We start from the raw sequence: 24,115 nt of genomic DNA, 5'->3' as shown, positions 1-24,115 counted from the left end.
ACCTTCACCACAGATCTCATATATTAAGTTTTAAAGACCTGATGTGAGTAGAGTGCTTCATTCTCCTCAGGGGTTCATGGGCAGAGCTTCTGTAGAGAGCTGACTTGGGATTGGTAATGAGGACCACAGGCCACTCATCAAACTTTACATCTGTGAAGCTAAGAAGGTCATGGTCAAAGGCAAGGATCCGGTACCTGAATGTGAGAGGAAGGAAAGACAAATGCTCTTCCTATGCATCTTGTACTGACAGTTATAGCACACAGCAGAGTAGCTATTTTAAAATGCTTGCACTGGTTTCTGATTTTTTTTTTTAATACATTTATGAAAAATAAGAATAAACACAAAATGTCATATAGTTCAACAAGCACAACAGTATACATATGAAGAAAACAACCCCAACCAAGCCCACTGAACCCCCACAGAACCCCAACCCCCCCCCCCCCCCCCCCACGGCTTGTACTCCTCCAAAAGGAGATTAATATAAAAATAAAAGTGCATAGAACCTCGATTGCTCCCTTCAATAAAAGCTCCATGCTCTGAATATATTCCGAATCCTATAAGGGGCCCAGCACCCAAGACGAGCATCAATGATAAGAATCCCAAGTAACGTGAAAGGAAAGCATCTGACTACGCTGTATAGCAGTAAATTTAGTCATCTGATAAATATAGTCTAGTTTTCAAGTACCTTGTCTATCATTGGTACAGGTGGCTATTTCTGGTTTCAGATATCTTGAATCTTGCTACTGTATAGCAAGCGTTATTTGAATGACTAGGCCCAGGCTATCAAGATTTATCTTACAAAAAATACATACTTCCCCATACAAGCTTGCTATCAATATTATTAAAAAAAAAAAAAACATTTTAAAATGATTTGGTTTGAATTATTTTTAAATGAGCAGTCTGTTGAATCTGGTTCCTAAAAGGCCAATATCAACCTCTCTCTTAAAATTAAGATCCAAACGGTTTCACATAGGGCAGTATGTTCAAGAGCTTGTAACCTGCACTGCTATTGGCCAAATACTCATCAGTGCTAATGCTATGGGCTCTGACTGGCCCTGAAGTACAAAATCCAGCCAGAATGTGCTGGATTCCCCCAGTCTCAGGTAGTGTGAAGATACCTGCACAAACACCCTGTTCAAAACCTGAACTCCCCAAGGTACTACTTATGTAGTTAGAAAGTGTCTAGTTAGTTTTAATGTTAATACCTGTTCATTTACCTGTTTACACTTGTTATTCATCATTCACTGTTCCACTCTGCTGATAATAAACATATTAGTTTATTAGCTCTGTTGTCCTGGACTAAGAATCTTTGTGGTTTGTGTTCTTGGTCTAGCATGGGTGTTTTCTAGGAACTGTGGGACTCCTGGGATTGTGACCCCGGTGTCCTTAGAAACATCCAGGGAATTAACTTGCGTGTGGGAGATTTGCCCAGAGGCCGTGGGGTGGAGGGTATGCCAGTGTAAAGTATGTGCACATGTGCAGGCGGGCCTGAGCACTGCTGGGACAGACATTTTAGGTGGCTACAGGGTTAACCCCAGATGGGTGCTAGGTGTTGTGATAGCATGGAATAGACATTTTTAAATTAAATAAAAAAAAAAATGGGCCAGATCAGACCGAGGATTCCAGAGAAAAACAAACCCCCCAAAAGGATTAGCCCTTACTTGATAATTTTCTTTCCATTAGTCCTAACAGACCAATCCAGAGACTTGTGGATTATGTCCAGCTGCCACTTCTGTCGTTCTGATCATCTTTTCATCCTCTTGGCGGGTCTCAAGAAAGGGGAGATGGCATTGAAAGCCACGGTGGCTCATTGGCTTCGGGAGGCAATTATTTAGGCTTATATAACCATGGGGAGGTCTCCACCCTCGAAGGTGCGGGCAAATTCCATGAGAGTGCAAGCAACGTCTTCAGCCGAGTATTGCTTTGTTTCGTTGGGGATATTTGCAGGGCATACCTTTTCTAAGCACTACAGATTGGACGTTGTGATGCGTCAGGACGTGGCCTTTGGAGCATCGGTCCTCACTTCTGGGGTTGCACAGTCCCGGCTTACTTGAGGACTGCTTTGGTACATCCCAGAAGTCTCTGGATTGATCGGTGGGATGCTATAAAAAGGAAAAATTAAGGAGTCACGTGATGCGCGGCTAGAGGGTGGCTGTCGTCGTGCAGAGCTCCCTCCCTTCCCGAATTGTTACAGCAATAAACCGCGGCGACGAAAGCAGTGATTCACCCGAAATACAGGGGAAACACCTAGCTAACCTTGGCGCTGGTAGAGCGCGAGCAGGAACAGACGGATGGCAGCGAAATCGGGGAAGAAAGAGGGGACGAGAAGTCGGATCCCCGAATCCAAGATGGCGGACGCAAGGAGCGGGAGTCCTCCGACGGTGAGCTCCGCGTGGGCTGCAGAGGTAGCAGCAGAGGTATCCTTGATGCTAGAGGCTTCCGTAGACCTGAAGCTACAAAGGATCACAGACCAACTGCAGGGAATCGATGAGAAGTTGGGGGGCATCCAGACAGAATTCGCCCAATATAAACAGAGATTATCAGATATAGAAGATAGTGTGCAGCGACGGGAACAGTCAGATAAAACGCTGAAACAAAAGGTGGAATGCCTAGAGGCCAAATTAGAAGATCTTGAGAACAGATCTCGGAGAAGCAATATCAGAATGATAGGTCTTCCTGAAAATATCAAAGAAGTAGACCTGAGATCGGTATTGGAAACTTGGCTTCCCACTGCACTTAATTTGACATTGGCAACGGGCCCGCTACGTGTGGAGCGGGCCCACAGACTGGGCCCCCTGAAAAAAGAAGATCAGAGGCCAAGAGTGGTGATATTTAAAGTGCTTAATTTTGCACACAAACAGGAAATATTTCGTGCGCTCAGAAAAGTGGAGCAGCTGAAATATGAGAACTCTGTGGTGCGCTGTTTCCAGGATTACTCCATGGCGGTGTCTCAGCAGCGGAGGGCATATCGAGATGTGTGCCAACTTTTATTCGCAAAAAAGATCCAATTCGCTCTACTATATCCTGCCCGGCTGAAGGTTTGGTACAGAGGGTCCCAACAATTCTTCAATACAGTGGAGGAGGCGTTGAAATTTGCACAGCAGGCTGTGAGGGCTGAAGGACCGGCATGAGTGATCTGGCCCGGTTGACAAATGCTCTTGAAAGTTAATGAGCCTGCGGGAGTTTGCTGCCGGATGCTTGTCTGGAGTTAAGTGTCCCGGGACATATACTTCAGAAGGACTTTATTATACTAAGTGATATAATGCGATGCCATTTGTATTATGTTTCATGAGGCCCACAAGGGGGGGTTTGGCTGAGTGATTATTCTGTTCCATATAAATACCCGAGGAAAAAAAAAAAAAAAAAAAAAAAAAAAAAAAAATTCGGGTGGGTGAATGAGGGGATACGAGAAGTGTGACTGACAATGAAACATGTATAGGGAGGGGGGGGAGCTCGCGTGACTGGCTTCTTTTTAGGAGCCATGCAGGGTTACACAGGGGATAGAGGGGTTGGGAGGGGGAGGGAGGGGTTGTGGAGATATTTGGGAGAATCTGGCAAGAATTATGATTGGAATGGAGGGTCAAGGGGGGGAGGCTCAAGGGCTGGGGGGCCTCCTCTCTCATTATTTGACAAATCTAACATAGTTATTCAAATGTATGATTACTGGACTTATGAGTTCACTTAAGCTAGTTTCGTGGAATGTGGGGGGGGTTTCCTCCCCTATTAAACGAACTAAAGTTTTGCAGGAACTGCAGAGACAGAAGGCTGATGTGGCCTTGCTTCAGGAGACACATCTCTCCTCCGGAGAACATGCTAAATTTAAAAGAGGATGGGTGGGATCTCTGGTAGAAGCCCCGGCGGTGGGTCGGAAGGCAGGGGTGCTGATTCTCTTTCGGAGGGGCATCCCGCTTCGGATCATCTCCGTCTGGGCCGACCCGGAGGGGAGGTGGGTTTTGACCAAGGTGGAAATTAATGGTCGCCCTTTGATTTTATGCAATGTCTATGCCCCCAATGTGTTTAATGAAAAATTTTTCCAAGATCTGATTAGGAGGCTGTCTCCTCACGTGGAGGGAGAATTGATTGTGGGTGGAGACTTTAACTTGGTATGTGACTCTCTCATGGATCGTTCCACCTCAGCTTGCCAGAATCCGGGGGGGAGCCGTAAGGCGCTGTCCTCTTTTTGTAAAGCCCTGGCACTAGTAGATGTATGGCGGATGTTACATTCGTCTGAAAGGGATTATACCCATCTCTCAAGGGCACATGGTTCTCAGTCCCGCCTAGATTATTTGTTTGTTTCAAATTCTTTATTTTCTAAGGTGCGGAGGGCGGAGATTGGCCCGTACGCAGTTTCTGATCACGCTTTGATATGGTTAACACTGGAAGATCGGTTGAAGGGCCGGGGTAATTGGATGTGGAGATACCCCTTGGAGTTGGTAAGAGATCCGAGATTTCAGAAACATTTATTGGGCAAATGGGAGGATTATGTGTATCATAATGGTGCTCATGTTGACCAACCAGCTCTGTTTTGGGAAACAGCAAAGGTTGTCTTAAGGGGAGATATTATCTCTTACTCTACGCATAAGAAGAGGATGAGGGACAGGGAAATTGTTCGTCTGGGAGGCTTGGTCCAGAGGCTACGGAGAAAATATGGACATGCGCCCACGGCCTCATGTAGAGTGGCTTTATTGGAAGCGCAGAAAGAATTAAATGAGCTCTTACACCAGCGGGCGACCAAGACCCAGTTGTATTATAAATACCGTCTGTTCCAGTATGGTAATAAGGCGGGCAGCATGTTGGCTAGGATGGTTCGTAGGAAAGAGGGGATCAATCGGGTCTCCCAATTAAAAGCTGGGGATGGGAGAATGGTGAGAGACGATGGGGATATTGCGGACACCTTTGGTAAGTTTTATGAGGTGCTGTATGCCTCGGATCGAGACGAAGTATTGGATAGCAAATTGTATTTGGATAACTTGGTTTTGCCTGTCCTCTCGGATAGGCAGAGGGAACGTTTGAATGCACCATTTACAGAGGGGGACCTGATGTTGGCTCTACAGCAGTGTACTTCCCACAAAGCTCCTGGACCTGATGGTTATAGAGTAGAATTTTACAAACAATTTTATGACCAGATCCAGGGGCCCTTATTGACTTTATTTAATTCAATGGTGTCAACGCGGACGTGCCCGGGTACGTTCCGGGAGGCCCAGATTGTTGTAATACCTAAAGAGGGGAAGAATGTGGTGGACCCTGCATCTTACAGACCCATTTCTTTAATTAATGTGGATGCGAAGTTATATGCCAAAATCTTAGCCAACCGATTAGCCTTAGTTTTACCATCCCTGGTTGAAGAGTCCCAGGTGGGGTTTGTAAGGGGGAGGACGGCCGTGAAAAATGTTCGATCTTTGTTGACCTCCCTAGAAGTTGTAGCCCGGAGACGCCTTCCGTCACTTTTAGTTAGCTTCGACGCGGAAAAGGCGTTTGACCGGGTCAGCTGGTCGTATTTGTTTGCCGTCTTACGTACTTATGGTTTTGGGGGCTTTTTCTTAGAGGCTATCAAGGTCCTATACTCGGAGCCGGGTGCTTATGTGTGGGTAAATGGAGAACGTTCGAGATCTTTCCGGATTCATAGAGGGACGAGGCAGGGGTGTCCCTTGTCTCCGCTTTTGTTCATCTTGTCCCTGGACCCTCTGCTCCGGGAGGTGATGCAACACCCGGAGATTAGAGGGGTACAGATAGGAGATTCTGAGTTCCTGCTCTCTGCTTTTGCAGATGATTTGCTAGTACATCTCACAGAACCGCGCTCTTCTTTGCCGGCTCTATTAGAACTATTTGCGGAATATGGAGATTTTGCGGGGTTCCGCCTCAATTATAGTAAATCAATGGCGTTATCCTCGATGGAAGACTTAAGGCGGACATGGGGAGAGGGATTCCCCCTTAGGTGGGCGCCGGGGTCTTTTAAGTATCTCGGCCTACATATTTCGATGAAAGTCTCAGAATTGTATCACTTGAATGTTTCTAGATTGTTGAGAGCCACAACGGAGAGGCTGCGTGCTTGGCAGCATTTACCATTATCTCTTAGTGGGAGGATTCAGTTATTCAGAATGGTGGAGTTCCCTAGATGGTTATATCTATTACATATGCTGCCCGTCTATTTGAAAACAAGAGATTTGACCTTGTTGACCAAGATGGTTAGGCGATTCTGTTGGGGAGGTAAGAAGGCAAAGTTGCCATTACAGATGCTGCAGGGGGCCTGGAGGGAGGGAGGCCTGGGGCTCCCGGATTTGAGGAGGTATAATTGGGCTTGCCTCCTGAGGTATCTCGGAGATTGGTTTTTGGCGAGAGATGATTACACTTGGAGGAAGTTGGAAAGCCAATATTACGCACCGTGCCATTTCTATTTTCTCTTGCAGGCTCCCAGTAAGTCACTTCCCCCTGATTTGCGCTCCAGTATCTTAGTGTCCCTCTGAGAGCGCTTTGGAGAGATGTGATGCGGATGTTTGGCCTGAATAGATGCACCTCAGATCTTCTCCCTATTCAGGGTAACCTGCTGTTTAGGCCGGGATTAGAGAATGCGGTTTTTCGGACTTGGGCGAGACAGGGGATAAGTCGGTTAGAGCATGTGTTGAGTCGACAAGGTTGCATGTTGAACCTAGGAGCATTGGGACTGGGGTATGATATGAGAGGTGTTTTTGCCTATGCCCAGTTAAAACACTATGTGGACTCCCTGGAGACGGAGGCTCTGGGGGCTGGACACTGTCGCCTTTTGAGGCAGTTTTTCCATTCGGTACAAAGTGAACGTCTTTCCATTTCAGGGCTATGCAGAGCGTTAGGAAAGTTTTTGGTGCCCAAGGATCGGGAGAGCATTCGGCAGAGATGGGCAGGAGATTTGGAGAAGCCAAATATTTCTTTGGATTTTGATGCTTTGACGGCCAGGATACGAAGTTTGACGGGAAACGCAGGGCTTAGAGAGTGCCAATACCGCATCCTACATAGGGCCTATTTAACGAAGGCTCAGGTATTTAGGATGGGGGGAGTTGATACACCCTTATGTGGGAAGTGTGGGAGGGTTCCGGGCTCTTTTTTTCATTGTTTGTGGAGCTGCTATACAGTGAGACACTTTTGGGATTCCATCGCTCAATATCTGGCGGATCTCTTGGACTTGAGAATCATGTGCTCTCCGATGGGAATTTTGTTAGACAAATATGAAGCATTTCTTTTGCAGAAGGGATCGGCCCGTCAGTTGGTTCGGAAGGCCTTTTTGATTGGCAAGAGGCTGGTGATGAGACAATGGGTGGCAGAGACCCCCCCGGATTTCTGGCACTGGCGTAACAAGTTACACGAATTTATGTTGTTTGAGAGAAGAGGGGTGGGGGGCTCCACTGGGCGGCTACGACGATTCTTGGATGTTTGGGGGCCATATATTCATAGTCTGTCTCCTAAGGGGCGCAGTTTAGTGGTGAACTCGCTTTAGACATATACTGAACTCAGACCATCCTCTATGATAATAAATTGGAAATCTGAATATCTCTCAACAAGGGGTGGGGGGTAGAGGGGGGGGGGGGGGGGGGGGGATACTAGTGTTTGATTTACAGTTCAGCACCCTTTTTGGGTTTGGTAATATTCTGTCCCTCACGAACATTTCAAGAATGGTAGATTTTGATGTGGAATGTGGAATGGGGGAACATATAAGTTTTAAAATATACTCTGTTAGAAGGCTGACAGGGAGGAAGGGAAATGTTTTATCAAAACATCAAAAATAATCGTTACTTGTATAATATCAGTCAAAGTTGCTGAAACACGAATATAAAGTATAATTGTGGGAGGGGGGATAAAAAATGTTGAAAGTATGATGACTGTAAGCAGAGAGGTGTATCTGTTATGTTGCCACCGCAAATGTTGCAATGGTGTCTTGATATTAATGTGTGAAGGTGGATTTACATTCTGGTTTAATTTTGTTGTCTTTTGACTCATCAATAAAAACCGTTGAAACATAAAAGGAAAAATTAATCCTCACCTGATAATTTTCTTTCCATTAGTCCCAACAGATCAATCCAGAGGCCCACCCTTGTTTATCCGTGCTTATCCTACTTTTGTTAAGAGTTGGTTCCAGATTTGTTTTTAGTTCCTGGTTCTAGATGGGTTCCTTCAGTTTTTTTGTTTTGTTTTAAGAACCAAAGAAACAGAACAGGATGCTTCTGCTAGAGCGGTTGAGGTATCCAGTTGGGTTTTCTGGAGGCAGGAGAGTTTGTTTTGTTTGGATTTCTATTTCTTCCACTGCTTTGGTATTGACCATACTGAGGTTAAGCTGGCTGTACATGATCACATATAGCAAACTTCTGAAGTTCTCTCTATCTCCACCTGCTGGTAGAGGGACATAACCCACAAGTCTCTGGATTGATCTATGGGATGGTATGGAACAGACCATTTCTACATGGCAAACAGATAAAGTAAAAAATAGCAATTAGGGACCTGATCCTTTAAAACTGCATCTCTCTTCTCCTAGTCTCTTTTACATACACAGTTCTACCAGACATGCTTCATATGCTTTACCCACCATGCACTCCCCCTCTTCACGCTGCCCCTATTGCGCTGGCTCTTAGCAACACAGATGTGATTTTTTTTTTCGTGACAGAACTATATAGCTTTAATGAATGCTAATTACAGCAACATCCAGTGACTGAACTATGTGTTAACTGGCTACTAATTGCTATGTGTACATCCAACTAGTGGTGGAGAAGCACATCATGAACTTTAGTACCCTCTGATTAAACTGCAAAATCCATCCTTTGAAATCTATTGACAGTGACATCTAATGGTTTGATATCATTATCACATTTGGCTTCATTTTATTATTCTTTCCAAGCCAACAAAACATTGGGTATCAACCTATTCAAATCCCACCCTCCCTTCACTCCAGGTCAGAAGCACGCACATAGGGATTGGGAAAAATTGAGCCATGCTCCACATGCTTTCTCCATTTGTTAAACTCAGCTATGTAAACTGGCTTGACCATGTCCCTCCAGCAACAAATTCCACAGCTTAATTGTAACTTGAGTGAATCCCCCCCCCCCCCCCCACATACTTTATTCGATATATTTTAAGTGTACTACCTGTTAGTTTCACGAGTGTCCCCGATTCCAATCCTATATATGCTCTGGAACTTAGGGTCCCCCCCCCCCTCCAGCTCAAACTTAGCTCTAGGGGATTCTGGCTGGGGCCTCAGAAGATCTGGTCCTTCTTATGTGGGAATAAAGCCACTTCCCTTACAGCACGAAAATTAAGGTGTTCACTGTTCAGCTTTTTGCCACTCCAAAATCACATACCTCCTGTTGTCCATCCAGTCTCCCAGTTCCAGTTCTAGGGTACCCTGTGAATGCCGGCTGTACATGGTTGGCAAAACTCCTCCCAAAGTGTGCAGATGTCCACACAAATAGGCTGTAGCAGAGCTATACAGAAAAAGAAGGATTAAATTAAAAAAAAAGTATCAGCTTAACAGAAGGAAACCAGTGTTTTGCTGGTCACTCAAGCACATCAGAAAAAAGTAGAGCAGAACAAGAGTCAGATTATCCCTGAAAAGGAGAAAAGAACTGCTCTCATGTGCCAGCTATGAAGGGAATAAAAGGTTTTACCTCATCAGTACTCGGATTCCTGGGGATGGGGAGATGATAGTTGATGTTGGGTAGTGGCCAAACCAGACTGATTGGTTGCTGCGTTGACTTTCCTTTTCTAGTAATACAAGTTCATCCATTTGTTTCTGAAAAAGCAGTAACAAGTGAATATAGCACAATACAATTAAAGCTTTTATCTTAAAAAGTAAAAAAAAAAAGCAAACATTAAACTATTACAAATATATAAATATCTTTTCCTTGCTTCTCTCCTTCAAAAGAGATGTTTTAAATTCTGTAGAAGTAAACAAAATAAATTATTTTTCACACTCCTGCCAACAATGCTAGGTATCATGTTATGACAGGATGGAATAAGAGAAATACAAGGCTATGAGATACGAAACCAAGGGAAAACAAATCCCTGGGCAGATGCAAATTAATGCTCATTTTGCCAGACCCCAATCCTGGTTCAGACCGAGCTAGAAGCATGGGAAAATTAGGTTCTTACCGTGATAATTTTCTTTCCTTTAGTCATAGCAGATGCAGCTATTACAGATGGGTTGTGTCCATCAACCAGCAGAGGGAGATAGAGAGCACACTTTTTCAGTGCCTCATACCAGCTTGCTCCACTGCCTCTCTTCAGTATTTGAAGCTTCCAAAGCAGTATGGCAAACCGCAATGGGAATAACATGAGCTTTCCTCACAGCGAACGATGGCCCTACAACAAAGGGCGTTAACTCAGAATGGAGGGAATGAAACATCCTCCTGGAGGGCATAAACTCATCCTCCACTGAGACATAACTGGAGGGAATAAACTCATCCTCCAAAACATGAAACTGGAGGGAATTAAGTCATCCTCCTTTAATTGAAGAAGAATCCTGAAGACTGTTTTCCGACTTTCTCCCAAGGACGGAATCTCCAGGAAACACGGACAGAACCTGAAATAGATTTACAGCAGATAGCATCAGACAGGGAGGGATCATGGCTGCATCTGCTATGACTAAAGGAAAGAAAATTATCACGGTAAGAACCTAATTTTCCCTTCCTTGTCATCAAGCAGATGCAGCCATTACAGATGGGATGTATCAAAGCAATCCCTAGATAGGGTGGGAACAAGCCACACCACACGCCAGCACTTGCGCTCCAAAACGTGCGTCCCTCCTGGCAGCCACATCCAGCGTGTAATGTCCGGCAAAAGAGCTTAGAAGCCCATGTTGCTGCACTACAAATCTCTTGAAGAGAGAGTGCTCCAGTTTCAGCCCAAGAAGAGGAAATTCCTCTAGTGGAATGCGCCTTAAAGGCATCAGGCGGAGGCCGGCCGGCAAGCAAATAAGCTGAAAAGATAGATTATTTGAGCCAGCGGGCAATAGTGGCTTTAGACACTGGAGACCCTCTGCGAGGACCTGATGGCAAAACAAACAGATAATCAGAGGTCCTGAAAGAGTTAGTAACTCGCAGATACTGCAGCAGAGTCCTGCGCACGTCCAACAGGTGCAATTGCCCAAAAGATTCTGGAAACTCCTCCTTGACAAAGGAGGGCAAGAAAATAGGCTGGTTTAGGTGAAACGCTGAAACCACCTTAGGCAAGAAGGAAGGCACGGTCCAAACCGTGAACCCGGACTCTGCAAATTGCAGAAAAGGGTCTCTACAGGACAGCGCCTGGAGCTCTGACACCCGTCTCGCTGAAGTAATGGCCACTAAAAAGATGGCCTTCAGTGTCAAATCTGCCTCTGAAGCACGCCGAAGCGGTTCAAAGGGAGCACCGTGAAGGGCTTTCAGCACTAGCCCCATGTTCCAAGCTGGACAAGGTGCACGCACGGGAAGACGGAGCCGAAGCACCCCTCTAAGAAACAGTGCCACATCTGGATGAGCAGCTAAAGACATGCCTTCAACCTTGCCACGCAGGGAGGCCAACGCTGCCACTTGCACCCGCAGGGAATTATAGGCCAAGCCTTTTTGTACACCATCCTGCAAAAAGTCCAGAATCGGCGAGACAGGAGCCCGCAGGGGTGTGATGTCTCTGAAAGCACACCAGACTTCAAACTGGCGCCAAATCCTGGCATAAGCCACGGAAGTGGAACGCTTGCGGGCTTGCAGGAGAGTGGTAATTACTTTATTGGAATAGCCTTTGTCTCTCAATTGCGCCCTCTCAATCACCAGGCCATAAGACCAAATCGGCTGGCGTCCTCCATGGTCACCGGTCGGACCCTGTGACAACAGGTTGGGAACCAGAGGTAACTGAAGGGGATCCTCTACGAGCATCTGTCGGAGGTCCGCATACCAAGGCCTCCTGGGCCAATCCGGGGCGACGAGAACCACTTCTCCTGGATGCAGCCGAATCTGCAGGAGCACTCGCCCTAACAAGGGCCATGGAGGGAGCACATACAGTAGGCCCGGAGGCCAGGGTTGAGCCAAGGCATCCAACCCCGCCGAGCGAGGATCTCTCCGTCTGCTGAAAAAGCACGGGACTTTGGCATTGATGCTTGTCGCCATTAGATCCATCACGGGCTTGCCCCACTTGGCACATATCTGCAGGAATACTTCGTCTGCAAGTTCCCACTCCGCTGGATCAATCTGATGCCTGCTTAGATAATCGGCTTGCACGTTGCTCTGACCTGCACTGTGAACTGCCGACAGAAACTGTAGATACAGCTCGGCCCAGTGGCAAATTTGTTCAGCCTGCCCGGCTAGAGCTCTGCACTGAGTGCCGCCTTGTCGATTTATGTAGGCCACTGCTGTCGTGTTGTCCGACATCACTCTGACAGCCAATCCTTCCAGGGTCACTTGAAAAGCCAGAAACGCCTGAAACACCGCTTTCAACTCTAGGCGGTTGATGGACCACTCCGACTCCTTGGGTGTCCATAGACCCTGGGCATGCTTCCCCTTGCAATGTGCGCCCCAGCCTTTCAGGCTGGCATCTGTCACCACTAGGCACCAATCGGGGAGCGCCAGCGGCATTCCTCGCCGCAGCATGCTGTCTGAGAGCCACCACTCCATACTGAGTCGGGCCGCAGGGAGCCAAGAGAGTCTGCATTGATAATCCTGAGATACTGGAGACCATCTTTGGAGTAGAGCATACTGTAGAGGTCTCAGGTGCGCTCTCAACCAGGGCACCAGTTCCATGGTGGCCATCATCGATCCAAGCAGCTGGACAATGTCCCAAGCTTGCGGGCGGGGCATCCTCAGGAGCAGACGGACCTGATTCTGAAGCTTGCACCGCCTTTGCTCGGGTAGGTACACATACCCCACATATTCTAGAGACTGCGAGGGGGTCAGGTGACTTTTGGCCAAATTGACGACCCAGCCCAGAGATTGAAGAACTGAGACCACTCTGGCTGTTACATGCTAACTCTCTGCAGCAGAGTTTGCTCGAATGAGCCAGTCGTCCAGGTACGGGTGAACCTAAATAGCCTCTCGCCTTAGAAAGGCAGCTACTACCACCATAACCTTCGAAAAGGTGCAAGGAGCTGTGGCGAGGCCAAAAGGCAAGGCCCGGAATTGGAAATGCTTTCCCATCACCGCAAACCTCAGAAACTTCTGGTGTGGGGGCCAAATTGGTATGTGCAAGTAAGCTTCTTTCAGGTCCAGAGACGTGAGAAACTCTCCTGGCTGTACCGCCGCAATGACGGAGCGCAGGGTTTCCATGTGAAAAAGCCGCACTCTCAGGGACTTGTTTAATTCTTTAAGTCCAGAATAGGGCGAAAAGACCCTCCTTTTCGCGGCACCACAAAGTAGATGGAGTAGCGGCCGCAGCCGTGTTCGGCGGGAGGTACCGGAGACCGGCCCCTATCTGAATCAGACCTTGTAAGTCTCCTCTACCGCCGCCCGTTTGACGGCAGAACCGCATCGGGACTCCACAAACACGTCTCTTACAGGGGTGTCGAATTCTATTCTGAAACCGTCTCTGATCAGGTCCAAGACCCACTGATCTGAGGAAATGTTGGCCCACTCCTCGGCAAAGAGGGAAAGACGTCCTCCGATGACAGAACTCGAGGAGAGGGCCGGCGCACCATCATTGAGAGGGTCGCCCCCTGAACTCCAGGCCTCGAGCCAGTGGCTGTGGAACGTTTGTCCGAGCGAAAGGAGTTCCTCTGCTGAAAATGGGCACGAGAAGTGAACCCAGCAGAACGCCCTGGGCGGTACCTTCGAGCTTCACGGAAGCGAGGTCTGTAAGAGGAGTGGACCGCCGCACCCTTAGAGGAAGGCCGAGGCCTATCTTCGGGCAAGCGCTGGGTTTAGCCTCACCCAGGCCCTTCACAATTTTCTCCAACTCCTTACCAAACAAGAGAAGGCCTTGAAAGGGCAACTTCACCAACCTTTGCTTAGAGGCCATGTCCGCCGCCCAATGCCTAGCCAAATGCCATGTGTTTAGCCGAAGCTCTGACAATATCATAAAGGGTGTCAGCAAGAAAGGACAAGGCCGACTCCATCCGCGGAGCCACATCTGAAAGGGCTCCGCTCCATCACCGGGCTGTTCCACTGCCTGTTGCAACCAAGCCAGGCAGGCTCTAGCAGCATAACACTGCATGCAGACGCCTGAATAGTGAGACCTGCCATTTCAAATGACCGTTTAAGTGCTGATTCCAGTCTACGGTCTTGAATATCCTTCAGGGCAACACCTCCTTCAACAGGGAGGGTAGTTCTCTTTGTCACAGCTGTGACTAGAGCATCCACTTAGGCATAGCAAAGCGAGCCATATGCTCCTCACTCAGAGGGGTATAATTGCCCCATAGCCCTGGAAACTTTCAAAGGTCCCTCGGGGTCAGCCCATTGAGCCGAAATAAGCTCTTGGATGGAGTCATGCAAAGGAAAGGCTTGAGCAGATTTTTTGGTACTAGCCATCCTAGGATTCACAGAGGAGGCTGTGCCACTGGCAGGGTCCTCAATAGAGAGAGCCTGCAGGGCATCAGAAATAAGCACTGGCAGCTCATCATGGTGGAAAATACCTCAACCGCGGAGGGATCGTCCAGATCCTGAGTCACTTCTGCAGCAGACTCTGGCTCATCAGACCAATAGACCTGACCAGAGTCCTCCGAATCCTCGCAGCCCGACCACGGGGGGGGGGGGGGGGGGGGGAGGGGGGAATGGAGGTGCAGCACTCTCTGAAGGGGGAAAGAGCCCTTCTGCCACTTCATATTCTGCCAATTATCAGGACTAACGCCTCAGAGGGCATACCCAAGGCTAGGAATCCACCGGGGGAGCATTAGCACGAGGCCCCTGCAGGGCTTTGTCGGAGAGCTCTTTTAAGCAGTCTACTTTATGCATTGTATAAGACAAAATCAAGGGGAGGACAAAACTCACCTGGGCACCACGGATCGTCTGCCGGGCTAGTAGCTTTCAATATCAGCCTCACTCCGAGCCTCCCCCCAGGACTCACGAACTCTCACCTCTCAGCGATGGTCGCGCCATGTGGTAAATTCAAAAATGGCGTCCGCTGCCAGTCATGAGCGCGAAGAATCGTCGCTCGCCCAGGCTCGGGCCGGCTCTTATGTCTGTACAGCCCGAATTTACCAGAGCCCCGCTGCTGATCTGCGCTTGCCACACTTGGAACAGCGCTTTACTGTCTCCGCAGCCATCGCCGAAAATGGCGGTAAAATTCAAAATGGCGGTTCGCGCCAAATCGCCCCCGATCGCGGTGGGCCCAACCCCCAGAGGAGTCAGAAAACACTCTTACCTCACTGGACCGAGTATCACAGCTCCGGTCCCACAGAAAAAGGCAAGGAAAAACCTCTGTTCCTTTTTTTTTTTCTTTTTAATGCTGGGAGGAAAGCAGAGGTAAATAGAACTCCGGAGGCTCAGTGGAGTGGGAAAGGCAGGGAAAGGGCGAACCTATGTGCCTGCATCCACTGTTGGTGGGGAAGGACAGGGAAAGCTAAGCAATGTGTCCACATCCACGGAGGTATGGGTAAGGCCAGGGAAGGGGCGACCTATGTGCCTTTAAAGTGAAGCTGCTCTAGCCTCCCAACACCCCTGCAAACAACTGGCAAAGACAGTAGCAACCTCCAGGGCAGATTTTAGATGGAGCGCAGAGAAGCTGCAGCCACTCTGCTAGGGGAAATAGAGAATACTGAAGAGAAGGAAGTGGAGCACGCTGGTATGAGGCACTGAAAAAGTGTGCTCTCTATTATCCCTATGCTGGTTGATGGACACAACCCATCTGTAATGGCTGCAATCTGCTTGATGACAAGGAAAAAGAGGTGGATAAAATACCCTACGTTTTGCAGCGATACAAATAGTGTGGCACACTTAGAAGTACAAGTCAGCATCAGTTCTCACAGCCTCCTGCTGTCCTGTAGTTTACATCCACTTTTTCTTCAAATTGTAATACTGGATGGCTTTTCCACTTGCTAATGAGACAGCCTTTGGTACACATTCAGAGAGGCAGTATTTTTATGACTTTTTCTAAGGAACATATTATTTTACCTTGTTCAAATCCCAAAGAAATTGTAGGGTCTCTTGGGGCCTGGCGTCAGTGTGGCATCCAAGCAAATAAAAGAGTAATTTCCAAAAGGGGTCCTGTGAACATAGTGGAAAGAACCCTCTTTGCGCAGAGCAGAATATTTCCTGCCAAAACAATGGGTACACTGAGGAACCTATGCAAGAAAATGTGCTCCTTCCTTTTGATTATATAATTACTTAGCTGCATTTACTGCTTCCCCCCCCCCCCCCCCCCACCACACACACACACAATTTTCGGTACCCATTACCAATTATTTTTAAACCTCTTTACCGTCTAAATTCTGTTTGTCTTTGAAATATACTTCAAGAAAAATGGGACTACATAGATCTAAGCCCATTCTATTCCAGAAACACTGACATCTGGAGTCAGTCAAGGAAGAAATAGAAAGGAAATGCTTTTAGACACTCATTCCTGAGTTATCCCATATCTGTCACAGCTTCACTGCAGCATAGGACTCCATGACTGAGAGGACAGACAGACAGAGCTGTCTATGCTGGTAACGTTGATTCTCCGAGGACAAGCAGGCTGCTTGTTCTCACTGATGGGTTGACGTCCTCGGCAGCCCCCTCCATTGGAAGTTTACTAGCAAAGGCCTTTGCTAGTCCTCGCGCGCCCATGCGCACCGCGCATGCGCGTCCCGTCTTCCCGCCCGAAACCGGCTCGAGCCGGCCAGTCTTCTTTCGTCCGCGCTCGGTACGGTCGTGTTACGCCATTCGTGCCCCAGAGAGTCGACCTTGCGCGTCCTTTTCGACGTGTTTTTTCGCTTTTTTCCTTGAAAAAGTTCGGGTAGTGTTCCGGAAGACCCTTTCGGGTTTTCCTGCCCTTCCCGTATTTCTCAGTTTTTTGTCCCGTAAGTTTTCTTTCGTTGTCGGGGTAGGCCTCTTTTGGCCTCGGTCGAGATTTTCTCCCTCTAAATTTTGGTTGCTTCAATTTTCGCCATTTCGGCTTTTGATTTCGCCGGCGTGATTTTTCCGCCCATGACATCGAAGCCTTCCAGCGGCTTCAAGAAGTGCACCCAGTGCGCCCGGGTAATCTCGCTCACTGATAGGCCTCTGCGTGTCTTCAGTGTCTAGGGGCCCAGCACCGCCCTCAGAAACTGCAGTCTGTGTTCCCTGTTACAAAGGCGGACTCAGGTACGAGAGTTAGCCCAGTGGAACGTTTTGTTCTCGGCTCTTCGTCGGCAATCGGCACCGGAAGGCATCGAGTGCATCGACGTCGTCAGCGTCCGGACCATCTTCCTTGGTTGCCGTTCCATCGACTGCATCGAGGCATCGGACCTCTGCATCGGCGCCGAGGCATTGGGCGACTGCATCGACGTCGGTGGTACCGAGACTTCGTCTGCTGATGTCGTCGGACGGAGGTGCATCGTCAGGAGTGCAGGTGAGGGCTGTCCATTCCCCTGCTGGTGGCGGTGAGCCTTCGGGTGGGTCTCCTCATACCCTGAGGGCTCCTGCGGTACAGCCCCCCGGGATCGACCCTCTTCGGTCTCGGCCCCGAGGAAGCGACGGATGGATTCTACGTCCTCCTCGTCGGTGCCGGGGAGCTCCGGTGACATGCTTCGGAAGAAGTCGAAGAAGCATCGACACCGGTCTCCTCCCCATGTCGGCACGAGAGCTCTGGGTCGCCGAGGGATTCGGCACCCAGCAGGCATCGGCACCGAGAGGACCGCTCACCCTCTGTTCAGGAGGTGTCGATGCGCTCCACTCTGGACAGGCCGGAACAGCCTCCTCGCCCGGAACAGGTTCTGACGTCGCGCCTGCATCGACCTCTCAGCCTTTCTCTGCAGCCGCTCTAACGAGAGCCTCCGGGCCGTTCTCCCAGAGATTCTGGGAGAGCTGTGCGCCCTACCCCTCCGGTACCGGCGGTGCTTGCGCCTCCGGTACCGTCGAGCGTGGCGCCGGCTGGCCCATCGCTCAGGTTGAGGTCCCCGACGTCGGTACCGCGTGCGGTTGCCGACAGCGGCCACCATCCCAGGAAGGCTCCCCGACTATGTCGGCGGAGGGAGCTTCGCCGATGCGGGCTGAGGGAGTCTACCTCTCGACGCCCCCACCGTGGACGGGGTTCCACCGAGTCGAGCAGGGCGAGGTTGCAGACGCAGGTTCGTGAACTTGTGTCTGACCCGAGGGTGAGGCCTCGTGGGAGGAAGAGGAGGACCCCAGATATTTCTCTGCACGAGGAGTCTGAGGGTCTTCCTTCTGATCCCCACTCCCCTCTCCTGAGAGACAGCTTTCTCCTCCCGAGAGCCTGTCTTTTGCTTCCTTTGTCCGGGAGATGTCTACGGCCATTCCCCTTCCCGGTGGTTTGTGGAGGACCGAGCCCAGGGCTGAAATGTTTGAGCTCCTGGACTATCCTTCTCCACCTAAGGAAGCGTCCACTGTTCCCTTGCACCATGTCCTGAAAAAGACATTGCTTGCGAACTGGACCAAGCCACTAAGTAATCCCCACATTCCCAAGAAGATTGAGTCCCAGTACCGGATCCATGGGGACCAGAGCTGATGCGCACTCAGTGGCCTCATGACTCTGGAGTTGTGGATCTGGCCCTAAAGAAGGCTAAGGTTCTAGGGAGCATGCTTCGGCGCCCCCGGGCAAAGACCCTAGAACCTTAGACTCCTTTGGGAGGAAGGCCTACCATCTTCTATGCTCGTGGCCAAGATCCAGTCTTACCAGCTCTACACGCGCATACACATGCGGAACAATGTGCGGCAGTTGGCGGGCTTGGTTGATGCTCTTCCCCCTGAGCAAGCCAGCCTTTTCAGGAGGTGGTCAGGCAGCTGAAGGCGTGCAGAAAATTCCTGGCCAGAGGAGTTTATGACACTTTTGATGTTGCGTCCAGGGCCGCTGCTCAAGGTGTGGTGATGCGCAGGCTCTCATGGCTGCGTGCCGCCGCTTGGAGAATAGACTCCAGCAGCGGATTGCGGACTCGCCTTGCCGTGCGGACAACATTTTTGGAGAGAAAAAGTCGAGCAGGTGGGTAGAGTCTTCTCCACCAGCGGGAACACCGCATTCGACAAGTTCTCCCGCCGGCAGCCTTCAGCCTTCTACCTTACAGGTAGACGAGTTTTTCGGGGCACAGGCAGACTGGTCCCTCTGCTTTCTGGTAAGCGTAGGTACAATCCTCCTTCCGACAGCCTGCGGGCCCAGGCTCAAGCCCCAGCGCGGCTCGCTCTCGTCAGCAGCTGTGCGCCTCAGCAAGGCCCCGCGGCTCCCAGCAAAAGCAAGGGGCGAGCTTTTGACTGGCTCCAGACAGAGCATAGCGACATCCAGTGTCAGTGCCGGTGCGACCTGCCGGTCGGGGGGAGGTTGAAAGCTTTTCACCAAAGGTGGCCTCTCATAACCTCGATCAGTGGGTTCTCCAAATAGTCCGGCAGGGATACACCCTCATTTGGCCTCAAAACCTCCAAATTGTCCACCGGGACTCAGTCTTACAGCTTCCAGCACAAGCAGGTACTTGCAGAGGAACTCTCCGCCCTTCTCAGCGCCAATGCGGTCGAGGCCCGTGCCATCCGGGCAAGAAGGGCTGGGATTCTCTTCCAGGTACTTCCTTGTGGAAAAGAAAACAGGGGGGATGCGTCCCATCCTAGACCTAAGGGCCCTGAACAAATATCTCGTAAAAGAAAAGTCAGGATGCTTTCCCTGGGCACCCTTCTCCCCATGATTCAGCAAAACGATTGCTATGCTCTCTGGACTTGAAGGATGCCTACACACACATCCCGATACTGCCAGCTCACAGGCAGTATCTGCGATTTCAGTTTGGGCACACGCCACTTCCAGTACTGTGTGCTACCCTTTGGGCCTCTGCCTCTGCGCCCAGGGTGTTCACAAAGTGCCTAGTTGTGGTAGCAGCGGCACTTCGCAGGCTGGGGGTGCACGTGTTCCCATTTTCGACGATTGGCTGGTAAAGAACACATCCGAGGCAGGAGCCCTGCAGTCCATGCAGATGACTATTCGCCTCCTGGAGCTACTGGGGTTTGTGATAAATACCCAAAGTCCCATCTTCTCCCAGTGCAGAAACTCGAATTCATAGGAGCCCTGCTGGATTCTCGGACATAGCTCGCGCCTATCTTCCAGAGGCGAGAGCCAACAACTTGTTGTCCCTCGTATCGCGGGTGCGTGGTCCCAGCAGATCACAGCTCGGCAGATGTGGAGATTGCTGGGCCACATGGGCCTCCCACAGTTCATGTGACTCCCATGGCCCGCCTCCACATGAGATCTGCTCAATGGACCCTAGCCTCCCAGTGGTATCAGCCGCTGGGGGTCTAGAGGACGTGATCCACCTGTCCACGAGTTTCTCAAATCCCTGTATTGGTGGACGATTTGTCTCCAATTTGACTCTGGGACGTCCCTTCCAAATTCCTCAGCCACAAAAAGTGCTGACCACGGATGCGTCCTCTCCTGGGATGGGGAGCTCATGTCGATGGGCTTCAAACCCAAGGAAGTTGGTCCCTCCAAGAACGCGATCTACAGATCAATCTTCTGGAGTTGCGAGCGATCTTGAACGCTCTGAAGGCTTTCAGAGATCGGCTGTCCCACCAAATTATCCAAATTCAGACAGACAACCAGGTTGCCATGTACTATGTCAACAAGCAGGGGGGCACCGGATCTCGCCCCCTGTGTCAGGAAGCCGTCAGCATGTGGCTCTGGGCCCGCCGTCTCGGCATGGTGCTCCAAGCCACATATCTGGCAGGCGTAACAACAGTCTGGCCGACAGACTGAGCCGGATTATGCAACCTCACGAGTGGTCGCTCAACTCCAGAGTGGTGCGCCAGATCTTCCAAGCGTGGGGCACCCCCTTGGTGGATCTCTTCGCATACTCGAGTGAACCACAAAGTCCCTCAGTTCTGTTCCAGGCTTCAGGCCCCCGGCAGGCTAGCATCGGATGCCTTCCTCCTGGATTGGGGGAGGGCCTGCTGTATGCTTATCCTCCCATCCCTCTGGTGGGGAGGACTTTGTTGAAACTCAAGCAAGACCGAGGCACCATGATTCTGATTGCTCCTTTTTGGCCGCGTCAGATCTGGTTCCCCCTTCTTCTGGAGTTTATCCTCCGAAGAACCGTGGAGATTGGAGTGTTTTCAACCCTCATCACACAGGACGATGGGGGCGCTTCTGCATCCCAACCTCCAGTCTCTGGCTCTCACGGCCTGGATGTGAGGGCGTAGACTTTGCCTCTTTGGGTCTGTCAGAGGGTGTCTCCCGCATCTGCTTGCTTCCAGGAAAGACTCCACTAAGAGAAGTTACTTCTTCCATTGGAGGAGGTTTGCCGTCTGGTGTGACAGCAAGGCCCTAGATCCTCGCTCTTGTCCTACACAGACCCTGCTTGAATACCTTCTGCACTTGTCTGAGTCTGGTCTCAAGACCAACTCTGTAAGAGTTCACCTTAGTGCAATCAGTGCATACCATTACCGTGTGGAAGGTAAGCCGATCTCAGGACAGCCTTTAGTTGTTCGCTTCATGAGAGGTTTGCTTTTGTCAAAGCCCCCTGTCACGCCTCCTACCGTGTCCATGGGATCTCAATGTCGTTCTCACCCAGCTGATGAAACCTCCTTTTGAGCCACTGAATTCCTGCCATCTGAAGTACTTGACCTGGAAGGTCATTTTCTTGGTGGCAGTTACTTCAGCTCGTAGAGTCAGTGAGCTTCAGGCCCTGGTAGCCCAGGCCCCTTACACCAAATTTCATCATAACAGAGTAGTCCTCCGCACTCACCCTAAGTTCTTGCCAAAGGTCGTGTCGGAGTTCCATCTGAACCAGTCAATTGTCTTGCCAACATTCTTTTCCCCGTCCTCATTCCTGCCCTGCTGAACGTCAGCTGCACACATTGGACTGCAAGAGAGCATTGGCCTTCTACCTGGAGCGGACACAGCCCAACAGACAGTACGCCCAATTGTTTGTTTCTTTTGATCCCAATAGGAGGGGGAGTGGCTGTAGGGAAACGCACCATATCCAATTGGCTAGCAGATTGCATTTCCTTCACTTACGCCAGGCGGGGCTGGCTCTTGAGGGTCATGTCACGGCTCATAATGTTAGAGCCATGGCTGCGTCGGTAGCCCACTTGAAGTCAGCCTCCATTGAAGAAATTTGCAAAGCTGCGACGTGGTCATCTGTCCACACTTTCACATCTCATTACTGCCTGCAGCAGGATACCCGACGCGGACAGTCGGTTTGGGCAGTCAGTTCTTCAGAACCTGTTTGGGCTTTAGGATCCAACTCCACCCCCCGAGGGCCCTGTTTGTTCTGTTCCAGGCTGCACTCTCAGTTAGTTGGTAAATTTTTTAGGTCAATCTCAGTTATGTCCTCGCCGTTGCGAGGCCCAATTGACCATGGTTGTTGTTTGAGTGAGCCTGGGGGCTAGGGATACCCCATCAGTGAGAACAAGCAGCCTGCTTGTCCTCGGAGAAAGCGAATGCTACATACCTGTAGAAGGTATTCTCCGAGGACAGCAGGCTGATTGTTCTCACAAACCCGCCCGCCTCCCCTTTGGAGTTGAGTCTTCCCTTGAAGTGTATTGTCTTGCTACATACTGGACGGCCGGCTCGAGCCGGTTTCGGGCGGGAAGACGGCCGCGCATGCGCGCGCGAGGACTAGCAAAGGCCTTTGCTAGTAAACTTTCCGATGGAGGGGGCTGCCGAGGACGTCAACCCATCAGTGAGAACAATCAGCCTGCTGTCCTCGGAGAATACCTTCTACAGGTATGTAGCATTCGCTTTACCTCCTGATGCACTACATAGCTGATTTTGAGTCTAGAAATATGCTATTTAATATGTACATACCTATTGATTACTGCTATTAAGTCAACACCAACTCCTGGCGACCATATATACACACACATTATGCTGATCTAAATTCTTGTGATGAACTGGCTAAGTTATAACTAGAGCTGTACCAAATAGCATATTTACAATACAGCCGAATATGAATAATGAAAATATTCAGCCAAATATGAACATTGACTGTGTATAATGCGCAATGAGCTTTAACATAGCAAATAAAGAAGCAATGTGAAATCAGAGAACATAATTATATGTTATTCAGAAAACAGGTAAAGATGTCTCTTTTAAAAGATTCCTATGGTTAATTTTTGTTGTAATGTTTATATGAGTTTACTGTAAATTTTTGTCTTGGTTACTTAATATTCAATTCTGAACATTTGTAAACCGCTTAGAACTTGGAGGACGTAATGGGGCAGTTCAGCAAACTGAAGAGTAGCAAATCTCCTGGACTGGATGGTATTTATCCTAGAATACTGACAGAACTGAAAATGAGATTGCGGAGCTACTGCTAGTGATATGCAATTTATCCTTAAAATCGAGCGTGGTACCGGAAGATTGGAGGGTGGCCATTTTTAAAAAAAGGTTCCAGGGGAGATCCGGGAAATTATAGACTGGTGAGTCTGACGTCGGTGCCGGGGAAAATGGTAGAGGCTATTATTAAAAACAAAATTACAGAGCACATCCGAGGACATGGATTACTGAGACCAAGTCAGCACGGCTTTTGTGTGGGGAAATCTTGCCTGACCAATTTACTTAAATTCTTTGAAGGAGTAAACAAACATGTGGACAAAGGGGAGCCGGTTGATATTGTGTATCTGGATTTTCAAAAGGCGTTTGACAAGGTACCTCATGAAAGGCTACAGAGAAAACTGGAGGGTCATGGGATAGGAGGAAATGTCCTATTGTGGATTAAAAACTGGTTGAAGGATAGGAAACAAAGAGTGGGGTTAAATGGGCAGTATTCACAATGGAGGAGGGTAGTTAGTGGGGTTCCTCAGGGGTCTGTGCTAGGACCGCTGCTTTTTAATATATTTATAAATGATTGCGAGATGGGAGTAACTAGCGAGGTAATTAAATTTGCTGATGACACAAAGTTATTCAAAGTCGTTAACTCGCGACAGGATTGTGAAAAATTACAGAAGGACCTTACGAGACTGGGCGGCTAGATGGCAGATGACGTTTAATGTGAGCAAGTGCAAGGTGATGCATGTGGGAAAAAAGAACCCGAATTATAGCTACATCATGCAAGGTTCCACGTTAGGAGTTACAGACCAAGAAAGGGATCTCG

General features: G+C 49.5%; 1 protein-coding gene across 4 annotated transcripts in view; it reads right to left on the bottom strand.

The window, feature by feature from the left end:
* Positions 1-24,115, bottom strand: part of TMEM62 (transmembrane protein 62) — a 121,824-nt gene that overhangs the window by 81,471 nt on the left and 16,238 nt on the right. For 2 of the 4 annotated variants that reach the window (XM_030214509.1, XM_030214510.1), the window contains exons 2-5: positions 16,026-16,166; positions 9,627-9,751; positions 9,321-9,443; positions 39-194 (exon numbers count right to left, since the gene is read on the bottom strand). In XM_030214509.1, the coding sequence (XP_030070369.1) occupies positions 39-194; positions 9,321-9,443; positions 9,627-9,745 (398 nt within the window). In that variant the 5' untranslated portion in view covers positions 9,746-9,751; positions 16,026-16,166. Of the gene's footprint in view, positions 1-38; positions 195-9,320; positions 9,444-9,626; positions 9,761-16,025; positions 16,167-24,115 lie in introns of all 4 variants that reach the window. The other 2 variants (XM_030214511.1, XM_030214508.1) reach the window with 2 other exon arrangements.

Source organism: Microcaecilia unicolor, chromosome 9, assembly GCF_901765095.1.
Source record: "Microcaecilia unicolor chromosome 9, aMicUni1.1, whole genome shotgun sequence".
Lineage (NCBI taxonomy): Eukaryota > Metazoa > Chordata > Amphibia > Gymnophiona > Siphonopidae > Microcaecilia > Microcaecilia unicolor.
Note: the sequence above shows the minus strand (reverse complement) of the source record. Positions and strands in the feature narration are given on the sequence as shown.